General features: G+C 53.1%; 1 protein-coding gene across 10 annotated transcripts in view; it reads right to left on the bottom strand.

The window, feature by feature from the left end:
• Nucleotides 1-12,855, bottom strand: part of LOC146805867 (decapping and exoribonuclease protein-like) — a 142,175-nt gene that overhangs the window by 106,320 nt on the left and 23,000 nt on the right. For all 10 annotated transcript variants that reach the window (XR_014967926.1, XR_014967923.1, XR_014967922.1 and 7 more), the window contains one exon: nt 2,697-3,090. Coding sequence is in view for 4 of the 10 variants with exons in the window: in XM_085623196.1 (XP_085479322.1) it covers nt 2,697-3,073 (377 nt within the window). In the remaining 6 variants the exon portion in view is untranslated. The remainder of the gene's footprint in view (nt 1-2,696; nt 3,091-12,855) is intronic.

Below are 12,855 nucleotides of genomic sequence, written 5' to 3'. Positions count from 1 at the left end.
CACAGGTGTGACAGACAGAAGTACAGCTGGGGTTAGTTCCTCAGTTTTAACATGTTAGAAAGAAGCATTTCCTTATACATTTTAGGTTTGTAGAAGGAAGATGCTAAAATTCCCTGACATGCATACAGAGCAGCAAATCGTTAAAGTCCTGGTCAGACCCTGACACTTCCTAGATCTGAAGGTAACACAGACAACTGTGAGAGTGGGGTTGTCAGATGCTGAGTGTGCAAGCAAACCAATGACTGCATTTGGACCCTGTGCCCACTAAGAAGTCTATTGCTGCAAACCTCTCCTCCAGGACCACAGGCAGCATGACCATGACTGGGGAGGGTGTGGGATGGACCCAGTGCTGAAGGCAGGCAGAGTCCTTGGACTTCATGAATGAATGAATGAATGAATGAATGAATGAATGAATGAATGAATGAATGAATGAAAAAATATTTAGTAAAGCGCACTGTGGCCAAGCGGCTTCCTGGCGCTGAGAGCTCTGGCCATCAGTCACAGAAGAAGCCCAGGGATTTAGCAGGAGTACGCCTGAGAGAACAGAAGGGTTTTCAGCGCTTTACGGAAATGAGAATAGATAGGGATAGAACGCCTAGACAGGGGAAGGCTGTTCCAGAAACGGGGGGCCAGGACAGAAAATCTGGTACCTCCCGTTCTGGACTTGCGGAATCAGGGGACATTGAGGAGGGCCAAAGTGGAGGTGCGAAGAGTGCGGGTGGGGGTGTGAGAGGAAATAAGAGAACTGATAAAAGCCGGGGCAGAACGGGCATAGACCCGAAAAACTAAACAACCCAATTTAAAGAGGGATCTCTGATCAACGGGGAGCCAGTGAAGGGACTTGAGTACAGGGGTGATATGATGGGTTTTGGGGAGGTGAAGGATGAGACGGGCAGCCTGGTTCTGGATAGCTTGTAGGCGACGTATTTCATAGGCTGGTATGCCCACATACAGGCTGTTCCCGTAATCAAGACGGGAAGTGATCAGGGCCGTAATGATGATTTTGAGGGCGTCAAAGGAAAAAAAGCGAGAAATTTTTCGGATAAGCCGAAGAGATAAAAAGCAAGAAGATACGACGGAACTAACTTGGGCGTGCATAGAAAGGTCCTGGCTAACCCTAATACCCAAGGTCCTAACAGAAGAGACAGGTGCAGGAGAGGGACCAAAGGTAGGGGGCCAGAAGGCAGAGGACCAAGGGCTAGATGAACCACCTGTCAAGACCAGCTCAGTCTTGTCCGTGTTGAGTTTAAGATGATTTAAACTCATCCTCTCAGAAATGAAGACCAGGGTGGAGCGAAACTTTGAGAGGGACAAAGAAGAGGAGGAAAGATCAAAGACGAGCTGGAGGTCATCTGCGTAATTATACACAGAGACCCCCAGATTGAGAAGAGAAATGATAAGAGGATAGATATAAAGATTGAAGAGAAGAGGGGAAAGAGAAGAACCTTGAGGGACCCCACAGGAAACCAAACGGGTGGGGGCAGAGAAGCCGGAAAGATGAACCGCTTGAGAACGTCCCTTAAGAAAGGACGCGAGCCAGGAGAAAGCGGAACACGGATGCCCGCTGCGATGACACGGTCGAGAAGGATGGAATGGTCAACCGTGTCAAATGCAGCGGACAGATCGAGGAGCGCCAAAGCTTGAGGAAGGGTGGAATCGGCTTTCGATTTAAGCTCATCAAGAACTGCGAGGACCACCGACTCCGTAGAGTGGCCCGGGCGAAAGCCCGCTTGATGGGAAGCCAAAAGGTGGTTCTCCTCGATATAGGTGGAAAGGCAGAAGGTGACGTGACTTTCCAGGATCTTGCCCAGGTAAGGGAGATGGGCCTGAAGTTTGAAGGAAGGGAGGAATCTAAACCAGGCTTTTTAAGGATGGGCAAAACAATAGCGGATTTAAAGGATGAAGGAACTGAGCCCAGGGAGAGGGAGGCATTGAGAAGGGAAAGGGGAGGAGTAGGGCAATTAGTGAATAACACTCTCAGAATACGTGCCGGGGCACAGTCGGCCGGAGAGCCGGACTTAATATTAGTGAGCAGGGCAAGAAATGAGTCCAAAGAAATAGGCGAGAAAAGGTCAAGAAAAGAAGAGGGCGCAGGAAGAGCAGGAGAAAAGGAAGGAGGGGATACAGAAGGGATGTTGGATTTGATCTTAACGATCTTCTCAATGAAATAATCGTTAAGTAAGGAACAAAGAGCCTGAGAGGGGATGAGATTAGGACTGGCGCGATCTGAGATCGCCAAGTTATGAACCAGAGAAAAAATCTCTTTGGATTTATTAGCGGAAAGAGCATGCTTTGCTTCATGACAATAGCCCAATAGCTCTCCATACTGGGAGTTGAGTTTAGCCAGCCTGGTGCATTAGGAATACATGAACTTCCATGAGGACATTAGCCCCTTGATCCCAATGAGCCCCCCCCCCCCCGGTTCCATCTAGCTGCAGTTGTTGGGTGTGGCGGCATGCTGGAGTTAGCAGGAACCGGTGCTACTGCCCCTCTCGCGTCTTTGACCTGTGATGGTCTGGGATTCCCTGAAGTGATGGTCATAGTGTGATGCCAGCATGTGGGGGTGGGGATGGGGGGTTGTCTTTCCTACCTCCTGGTAGAAGAAAGCCTCTGGTCATTGGTCTGAAGAGTGAAGCAAGGTGTACTTCTCTAATCCCCTTCCCATTAGCTTCTCTCTTTACATGCACATTCCTTACCTCGCGTGGCCTGTAGCTCCTCTTCCAGATCCTCCTTCGTTGGTGACTTGCAGTTGCCTCTCGCTTGCCAGACACCACCGGAGCAGCGCATGCAGCCGTCCCTCATCATTGTCCCTGTTCATTTTAATGTAGCGGTCATGGTAGCCCAACATGAGGTCCCAGTTCACCATGGCAATAGGACCCGTGTCCGGCCTTAAAAAACGCTTGTTCTGGGTGTCGTTTGGGAAGCGCCCCGTTGCATTGACGGAAACACAGCCAATTTCTCTGGGCTGGTATCTGGTGAAACAAAACTTACCGCCATATTCCTGCCCTCTCACCCGTAGGGTCGAAGCTTGCGGTCCCCAGGAAGGTGTCCATCTCTGATCTGCTCTGAACATGGTGTCTGGGAACTTGGCTGAAAATCAATAGGGACTTTATATTACATCCTATACCATAGTTTATGTACTAACCTGTTAAACCCCACTCACCCGCCCCATCACTCATCAGCACCTTAAGAACTTGGGGGAATATTTACAAAGAGTTTAAGCAGAGCAGAGACGCACGTAAAGTTGATGCATTGCGTGAATGGGAAAGTGCAAACCTGTGCCATATGTCATTAGAATTGGTGCAGTTCTGCGCACTACATACGCTGGTGCACTTGTGGCTGCCATGTGCGAACGCAGGCACGCTTGGGCCATATGGCAAGGGTGTCTACTTCTCAGTCATCATAGATTGTGTGCGGGAAGGGGTGCCATGTCGCTTAAAACTATGCTTTAGGGCATTCCTTTAAGAATGTGCCCTGCAAAATGGAGAAACATGTTTCCTCTTTACGCCTGCCTCAAGGAGGCGTGGGATTTTGGTGTGAATAACTGTCTCCAATTCTTTGTAGATGAGGATTTGCATAAAATAACCATGGGTGGTTTCCTGGGAACGCCCATGCACCACCATGGATCGCCCCCTTGACACAAAGTAACGTAAGGCAGAGCACGGTGCTGAGTTGCATTACTTTGGGATACAAACCAACACAAAATGTGATCTGCATTAGTTCACAAATCCCAGCAGAAGACTACTTTGGTTTCCGATAAAATAGTAACGCAACATGCTTCTTTCAGAATTCATTTGATAGGGTGTTGTGTATTAAGGGATATGGATTTTTGGGCGATACCTACCCCATTTTATTCACTTTGTGTACCCTGGCTGGGGACCATGATGGCATGGAGTATAAATGGATGATATTCCATAGGATGTAAATTTGGTGGTCCAGGATTCTCCCACTGGAGGTGAGTGACCATTTAGAGGTCCATCCCTCCCCTTTCTTCATATCACTGTACACAGAGGGCACAACACTAATAATAGGTATATATGTTTTCCCTAGGCTGTCCTTTTGGCTCTTTAGTCCTGAGGAAGACCCACTAAGATTTATTAACATTACCATGCTATCGGATGGTCGAAACGTCGACGTGAATATTTTATGTTCTGAGTCAGCTATCCTACTAATATAAAAAAGGCACAATAGAAGCATATCTTTACCTTCATAATTGTGGACATTTGACTACATGTGTGTTATATATTTACGTACCTGTATATGTGAACACTGTGAATTTTTGATTTTTCATGTGCTATATGTCAGTTTTATTACTGTATTGTACGCATTATGGAGCAGATTTATAACTGGCACATCCCTGCATATTTTGACAGGGATGCCTCAGTTATTGTGCATGACGGAAAAATAGCCTTGCGCCACCATGGATGCTCCGCATTTACAATTTGGCGCACTGTGGCGCAAGGATAGACAGATGCGTGATGCATCTGTCGGCGTAAAGGTGACACAGTGCTGGAGTTGTGTCACAAGCGCGACGCAACTCTAGCACTGCTCAGGGATGGCCTATACTTGCTGTGCTGCATCACTCCTTACGCCTGCTACAAGGAGGCATAAGGGTTTGAAGCAGCGGCGTCGTAAAAGTGACTCAGTGAAATCTTATAGATTTCACTGCGTCACTTTTATGAGGCTTCCTTGTGACGGACCGCCCACCCTGCATACATTATACCTGACGCAGGTATAATGTAGCGCAGGGCTTTACAGCATGAAGCATCTCCCTAGATGCATCACGTTGCAAATATGTCGCATAGTGGCGTTTTGTTTACGACGCCGCTGCATCACAGAAGTGACGCAAAGGTGTCGTAATGATGTCGCAAGGAGCCTGTAAATCTGCCCCTGTGTGTGTTGTGGACAGCCTAACAACACGTCATTGAAGAACTGCTCTTTGTGTAGTGTTATATGGACAATATGAAGTACACAGTGCAGAGGCTTGTAGGAAATTATATAAGCTTTCGTAATCTGCCTGATTGGGATCAGTCCTTGACCCTTAATATTCATGCTTAATAAATAGCATCTTTTCACAATTTTTGGCAGAATTGTGGCATTCGACAGAACCACATAGTTATATATACCCAGGTTCTGAGGGACACAGGGCAACCCCATTATTCTTAATGACAAAGTAACTCAGGACAGTGGACGGTACTGAGTGGCGTTACTTTGGGTTACAAACAACACAAAATGTGATTTGCGTTGGTTTATAAATCCCAGCAAAAGACTGCTTCGGTTTGCGATAAAATAGTAAAGCAAACCCAAACGCTTCGTGAATCTCCTGACGTACATGGTTGGATCTTCTACCTTCCCTTTTTTCCCATGAACAGCCACAGTGGCAGCCCCTGATGTCCACCTCATCACATCTTCCTATGGCCGCTGGCTTATAGATCAACCCCAACATCCAAGCTTGTTCCATAGCGCTTCGAGGCAGCACCAAGTGCGTGTTTCGAGATGGCACAAGCTCGAAAAGTATCAGAAAGAATTGAAAGAATGAAATTCTGATGTGGATCCCAGAGACCTTCTCAAAGGATGGATGGACTCCTGGGAAGCATTGCCCAGCCCACCTTTCCTCTTGGCTATCACACTGCCCCTTCTGGGGAAAGTCCACTTCATTTTTTAAGCTTGAGTGCAGAGAAAATGTGAGATATGTTACATGGGATGAGCCTTGTGCGAGCAGTGATTAACACACTACCGATTTACATCCCATTGTTAGTAGGGAGACTGCTGTGGAAGTCTGAATTTGTTCAACCACCTTCGCCCACTCTCTTGCCCCTGAATTACCTACTCGGGGTGCACCTTTCATCCACTGATCACCGTATCAGAGCTCATGAGGGACTCACCACCAGTAGGATGCCAGTGTCCGAAGGCCACCAATCTTTGCTGCCCATCCCACCCTCAGCGTATAAAGAGTTTATCGCACCACTCCTGAATTAAGGTTGCTATACAGGGTTGTGCCAACCCAGCCAATGCCACCTCTCTGCTTTGGCAACCAACAAACTGTAAATCAGTTCTGCTGAGATGTCTGCACAAACATGACTTACTCCTTTGGTGCTTAGACCATGATGCTTCAGCACCTTGACCTCCATTGTGTTAGGATCAAGGCGTTGAAGGTGAAGTTTCTTCAGTGCTGTGCATCGACCCTTACCCCTTCACTGTCCAGTGCCATGACTCTTACCCTTTCACCCCCCAGGACTCTCACTTCCTCTTCATCACACACCCTCGTCTTCCTTCATTGTTCAGCCTTACTCCATGACATCATCTTCCAGCACCCAGAGGCCCCATCAGTTTCCCGCACACTGACCCTCCACTGTACCTTCTTGAAGCCTTGCACTGTGACCCCTCATCCCTCCATCCTACTGCACCCTGACCCCTCATCCCTTCATCCCACAGCACCCTGACCCCTCATCCCTTCATCCTCCAGCACCCCTGACCATCTCACCCCTTCATCCTCCCTCACCCTGACCCCTCATCCCTTCATCCTACAGCACCCTGACCCCTCATCCCTTCATCCTCCAGCACCCTGACCCCTCATCCCTTCATCCTACTGCACCCTGACCCCTCATCCCTTCATCCTCCAGCACCCCTGACCCTCTCATCCGTTCATCCTCCAGCACCCCTGACCCTCTCCCCCTTCAGCACCCCTGACCCTCTCATCCCTTCATCCTCCAGCACCCCTGACCCTCTCACCCCTTCATCCTCCAGCACCCCTGACCCCTCATCCCTTCATCCTCCAGCACCCCTGAACCCTCACCCCTTCATCCTACTGCACCCTGACCCCTCATCCCTTCATCCCTTCATCCTCCAGCACCCCTTACCCTCTCATCCCTTCATCCTCCAGCACCCTGACCCCTCATCCCTTCATCCTCCAGCAACCCTGACCCTCTCACCCCTTCATCCTCCCTCACCCCTAACCCCTCATCCCGTCATCCTCCAGCACCCCTGACCCCTCACCCCTTCATCCTCCAGCACCCCTGACCCTCTCATCCCTTCATCCTCCAGCACCCTGACCCCTCATCCCTTCATCCTCCAGCACCCCAACCCTCTCATCCCTTCATCCGCCAGCACCCCTGACCCTCTCCCCCTTCATCCTCCAGCACCCTGACCCTCTCCCCCTTCATCCTCCAGCACCCCTGACCCTCTCATCCATGCATCCTCCAGCACCCCTGACCCTCTCATCCCTTCATCCTCCAGCACCCCTGACCCTCTCATCCGTGCATCCTCCAGCACCCCTGACCCTCTCATCCCTTCATCCTCCAGCACCCCTGACCCCTCATCCCTTCATCCTCCAGCACCCCTGACCCCTGACCCCTCACTCCTTCATCCTACTGCACCCTGACCCCTCATCCCCTCATCCCTTCATCCTCCAGCACCCCAACCCTCTCATCCCTTCATCCACCAGCACCCCTGACCCTCTCCCCCTTCATCCTCCAGCACCCTGACCCTCTCCCCCTTCATCCTCCAGCACCCCTGACCCTCTCATCCATGCATCCTCCAGCACCCCTGACCCTCTCATCCCTTCATCCTCCAGCACCCCTGGCCCTCTCATCCGTGCATCCTCCAGCACCCCTGACCCTCTCATCCCTTCATCCTCCAGCACCCTGACCCCTCATCCCTTCATCCTCCAGCACCCCAACCCTCTCATCCCTTCATCCTCCGGCACCCCTGACCCTCTCATCCATGCATCCTCCAGCACTCCTGACCCTCTCATCCCTTCATCCTCCAGCACCCCTGACTCTCTCCCCCTTCATCCTCCAGCACCTCTGACCCTCTCATCCCTTCATCCTCCAGCACCCCTGACCCTCTCCCCCTTCATCCTCCAGCACCCTGACCCTCTCACCCCTTCATCCTCCAGCACCCCTGACCCTCTCACCCCTTCATCCTCCAGCAAGGCCTCTGACCCTCGGTCAGAGATGTGCTCTTCCCCAGCAGCTTTGCGATGCCGTGCTCTGCCTCTGGTCCCTCCCAGGCAAGGTTCGAGACTGCATCTTGCTGGTGCCCGTTGCCGCGTTGCCCCTTGCTGTGCCGGTATTGTTTGACTTTTGTTGTGCCCTTACTGTGGTCATTTAAATGCTGTTTTCCCCCTGGTTTTATCTTTTTCCTTCTGTTTCTGTTGGTAATTCTGTAAGTTCCCTTTACTGTTTTAATTACTGTTTTCCCCGCTGTGCCTTCCTGCTTTCCTGTCGCGTTTCTCGCCAAACCTCCCCCCTACCCGCCCCCGCTCCCGCCTCCTAGCTGCACGTCCCTTCCGCCTCCCCGTCCACGACCCGACCGCGACCAGCGCTAGGAACCCTGGACCTCCAACCAGCCATCGCTACGACACTACCACCCTCCTCCCACTCAACCACAGAAGACTCAGGAACTGCCTACATGTCGCACCGAACACGAACCATGGCCAGTTCTCGTGCCTCCACTGCCGCCAGACCTTCGCCACCATCCCGGCCTCCAACACCCCCCGACGCCAGCTCTAGAGACTCCCTGAAATGCATCCTCCTCAACGTGCGCTCCATGCACAAACACGCCAGAGAAATCTGGAACCTACTCGACTCCCTCTCGCCCGACATCGCCTTCTTCACGGAGACCTGGTCCAACGCCTCCTCCGCCCCGACATCAACAACGCAATCCTGGACGGATACAAGATCCAGAGGAAGGACCGCCAAAACCACCAAGGAGGTGGCTTCGCCATCGCCCACAAGAACACCCTCTGCCTCACCACCACCAGCGAAACCTTCCCCACCGCTGAACACCTGCACTTCAAGATCCACACCACCTCAAATGCCACACTCCGAGGGACCCTCGCCTACAGGCCGCCCGGACCCCGGACACTCTTGGCCATCACCACCTTTATCGCACCCCACGCCAACGCCTCACTGAACTACACACTCATTGGAGACCTGAACTTCCACCTCGACAACCCCAAAAATCACAACTCTCCCACCCTCCTAGACAACCTCGCCGACACCAGTCTCAAACAACTCATCACCTCACCAACACACAGAGCAGGAAACACCCTCGACCCCATCTTTGCCACAGGAAACAACGTTCACTTCAGCCACACAACTCAACCGCCATGGACTGACCACCACTGCGTACACTTCACCGTCGACAAACCCAAAGCACCCAAACCTGCCCTGCGCCCACCGCGGAGGAACTGGAGCAAGGTTACCGGGGATCAACTTAACTCCACCCTCGGCCGAGGCAACCACACCTGGGCACCAGATGCTAACAGCTATGCGAAAGGACTCCACACCTAGATCTCCAACTGCGCAGACGAGCTCGCCCCGCTATGCAATCCCAGCAAACAGTGCCCCAGGAAAGCCGCCTGGTACGCCACCGATCTCCAGGAAGCCAGGCCCACCTGCAGGCGCCTGGAGAAGAACTGGAGAAACACCAAGACACCCAAAAACTACTCCACCTACAAGAACGCCATGACTAACTACCACAACCAGATCAGAGCCACCAAAAGGAACTTCATCCACAACAAAATCCTGGCCAACTCCAAGGAACTTTTCAGTGTCATTCAAGAATTCACCAACCCATGCAGGTAAGCCACAGACATCACTCCATCCCAAGACCTCTGTGACAAGCTTGGAACCTATTTCCACCTCAAGATCAAAAACCTCTACGACAACTTCATCGACCATCCACTAGATACCCCAGCCTGACCCCCACCCCCCAAAGACTCAATCCATCCCACCATCAACAACTGGACACCCATCACGACCGAAGACACCGCCTTGACCATGAAAGGGGGCACCCACCGACCCCTGCCCTCCCCACACCTACCATAGACCCGCGACTGCCATCGCACCCGAACTACGACAAGCCATTAACACCAGCTTCGAAACAGGCACCTTCCCAGACGACTGGAAATGCGCCGAAGTCAGGCCTCTGCTGAAGAAGCCCACAGCGGACCCCACTGACCTCAAAAACTACCGACCCATCTCGCTCCTCCCCTTCGCAGCCAAAGTTGCAGAGAAAACAGTCAACAGGGAACTAACACGGTTCATCAAAGAGAACGCCATCCTCGACACGTCCCAATCCGGATTGCGAAGCAACCACAGCACCGAGACCACCCTACTAGCCACCACAGACGACATCCGCACCCTACTGGACCAAGGCAACTCCACAGCCCTCATCCTACTCGACCTATCGGCGGCCTTCAACACCGTCTCCCTCCGCACACTATTCGCAAGACTACACGACGCCGGCATACAAGGAGCAGCCCTATACTGGATCCGATCATTCCTCACCAGAAAAAGCCAAAGGGTCAGACTGCTGTCCTACCTCTCCGATCCCACGAAAATCACCTGTGGAGTCCCACAGAGATCATCTCTAAGCCCGACCCTCTATAACATCTACATGGCACCCCTTGCGGCCATCATCCGACAACACGACCTCAACATCGTATCCTACGCCGATGACACCTAGCTCATCCTCTCCATCACCAAAGACCCCGCTAAAGCCAAACTCAGCTTCCAGAAAGGAATGCAAAACGTTGCAGTCTGGATGACCAACAGCTGCCTGAAACTCAACGCCAAGAAAACAGAAGTCCTCATCCTGGGAATAACACCCTTCAGCATGGGACGACACCTGGTGGCCAAGCGCCCTCAGAAGCCCACCTACCCCAACTGACCACGCCAAAAAAACTTGGCATCGTACTCAACGCATCACTCACCATGAACCGACAGGTCGAGGCCGTCACCTCCAGCTGCTTCAACACACTCCACATCCTCCGCAAGACCTTCAAATGGATCCCCCCTGAGTCAAGAAAGACGGTCACCCACGCACTCATCACCAGCAAACTGGACTGTGGAAACGCCCTCTACACCGCCATCAACAAATCCCTACTCCACAGACTACAGACAATACAGAACGCCGCTGCCAGACTGGTCCTAGGCCTCCCCAGGCATAAACACACCAGACAAAACACCTACGTAGACTCACTGGCACCCCGTTGACAAAAGAGTCACCTTCAAGATCCTCACCCACGCCTACAAATGCCTAAACAACAACGGCCCGAAATACCTCAATGACAGAGTCAACTTCCACGTACCCAAAAGAAACCTCCGATCAGCCAACCTCGCCCTGGCCGAAACCCCACGCATCCACAGAGCCAGAGCAGGCGGAATATCCTTCTCCCACATAGCAGTCAAGACATGGAACGAGCTACCGGCAGTCATCAAGCGCGCCCCCTCCCTGAACTCCTTCAGAAAGGCCCTCAAAACCTGGCTTTTTGGCTAAGGGGATCTGCAACCCCCACCCCGTCCCTCCCACCCAGCGCCTTGAGACCCTCTTGGATGAGTAGCACGCTTACAAACCCCAGATTGATTGATTGATTGATTGATTGGCCCCTGACCCTCTCATCCCTCCATCCTCCAGCACCCATGACCCTCTCATCCCTCCATTCTTCAGCACCCCTGACCTCCTCATCCCTTCATCCACCAGCACCCCTGACCTCCTCATCCCTTCATCCTCCAGCACTCCTGACCCCTCATCCCTTCATACTCTAGCACCCCTGACCCTCTCATGCCTTCGTCCTCCAGCACCCTGACCCTCATCCCGCCATTGTCCAGCACCCCTCACCCTCTCATCCCTTCATCCTCCAGCACCCCTGACCCTCTCACCCCTTCATACTCCAGAACCCCTGACCATCTCATCTCTCCATCCACCAGCACCCCTGACCCTCTCATTCATTCATCCACCAGCACCCTGACCCTCTCACTCCTTCATACTCCAGAACCCCTGACCATCTCATCTCCCCATCCACCAGCACCCCTGACCCTCTCATTCATTCATCCACCAGAACCCTGACCCTCTCACCCCTTTATCATCCAGCACCCCTGACCCTCTCATCCCTTCATCCTCCAGCACCCCTGACCCTCTCATTCATTCATCCACCAGCACCCCTGACCCTCTCTCCCCTTCATACTCCAGAACCCCTGACCATCTCATCTCTCCATCCACCAGCACCACTGAACCTCTCATTCATTCATCCACCAGCACCCCTGACCCTCTCATCCCTCCATCCTCTAGCATCCCTGGCCACCACCATCCTTTCCCACCCCTACATGCTTCATCCTAAGTCCACAGCCCTCCCCCCACACCACATCAAGCTTCAGCCCCCGGCACCATCCCTCCATCCCACCCCTTCATCCTTCAGCCCCAGGCCACCACCCTCCCCTCCCACTCCTTCAAGCTTCAGCCCCGGCAACCACCCTCCACCCCTTCAACCTTCAGCCCCCGGGCACCACCATCCCCTCAATTTTCAGCCCGAGTCCGCCACCCTCCCCTCCCACCCCATCAGGCTTCAACCCTGGCCACCACCCGGCTCCAACCTACCCCTTCTACCTTCAGCCCCAGGACACCACAGTCCCTTCCCACCCCTTCAAGCTTCAGCCTCATGACACCACCATCCATTCCCACCCCTTCAAGCTTCAGCCCGTGGCCGCCACCCTTCCCCCCACCCCTTCAAGCTTCAGCCCCCGGGCACCCCCCTCCACCCCACGCCTTGAAGCTTCATCCCCAGGACACCACCCTACTCCCCCCACCCCTACAAGCTTCAGGCCGCCAACCTCCCCCACCCCTTCAAGCTTCAGCCCCCGGGCACCTCCCTCAACCCCACGCCTTCAAGCTTCAGCCCCAGGACACCACCCTCCCCTCCCACCCCTTCCAGCTTCAGCCTCAGGACACCACCACCCCTTCAAGCTTCAGCCCCAGGACACCACCATCCCTTCCCACCCCATCAAGCTTCAGCCCCAGGACACCACCATCCCTTCCCACCCCATCAAGCTTCAGCCCCAGGACACCACC

The sequence above is a fragment of the Triturus cristatus genome, chromosome 8 (genome assembly GCF_964204655.1).
Source record: "Triturus cristatus chromosome 8, aTriCri1.1, whole genome shotgun sequence".
NCBI classification, from domain to species: Eukaryota; Metazoa; Chordata; class Amphibia; order Caudata; family Salamandridae; genus Triturus; species Triturus cristatus.
The sequence above is the reverse complement of the archived record's forward strand: the minus strand, read 5'-3'. Positions and strand labels throughout refer to the sequence as shown.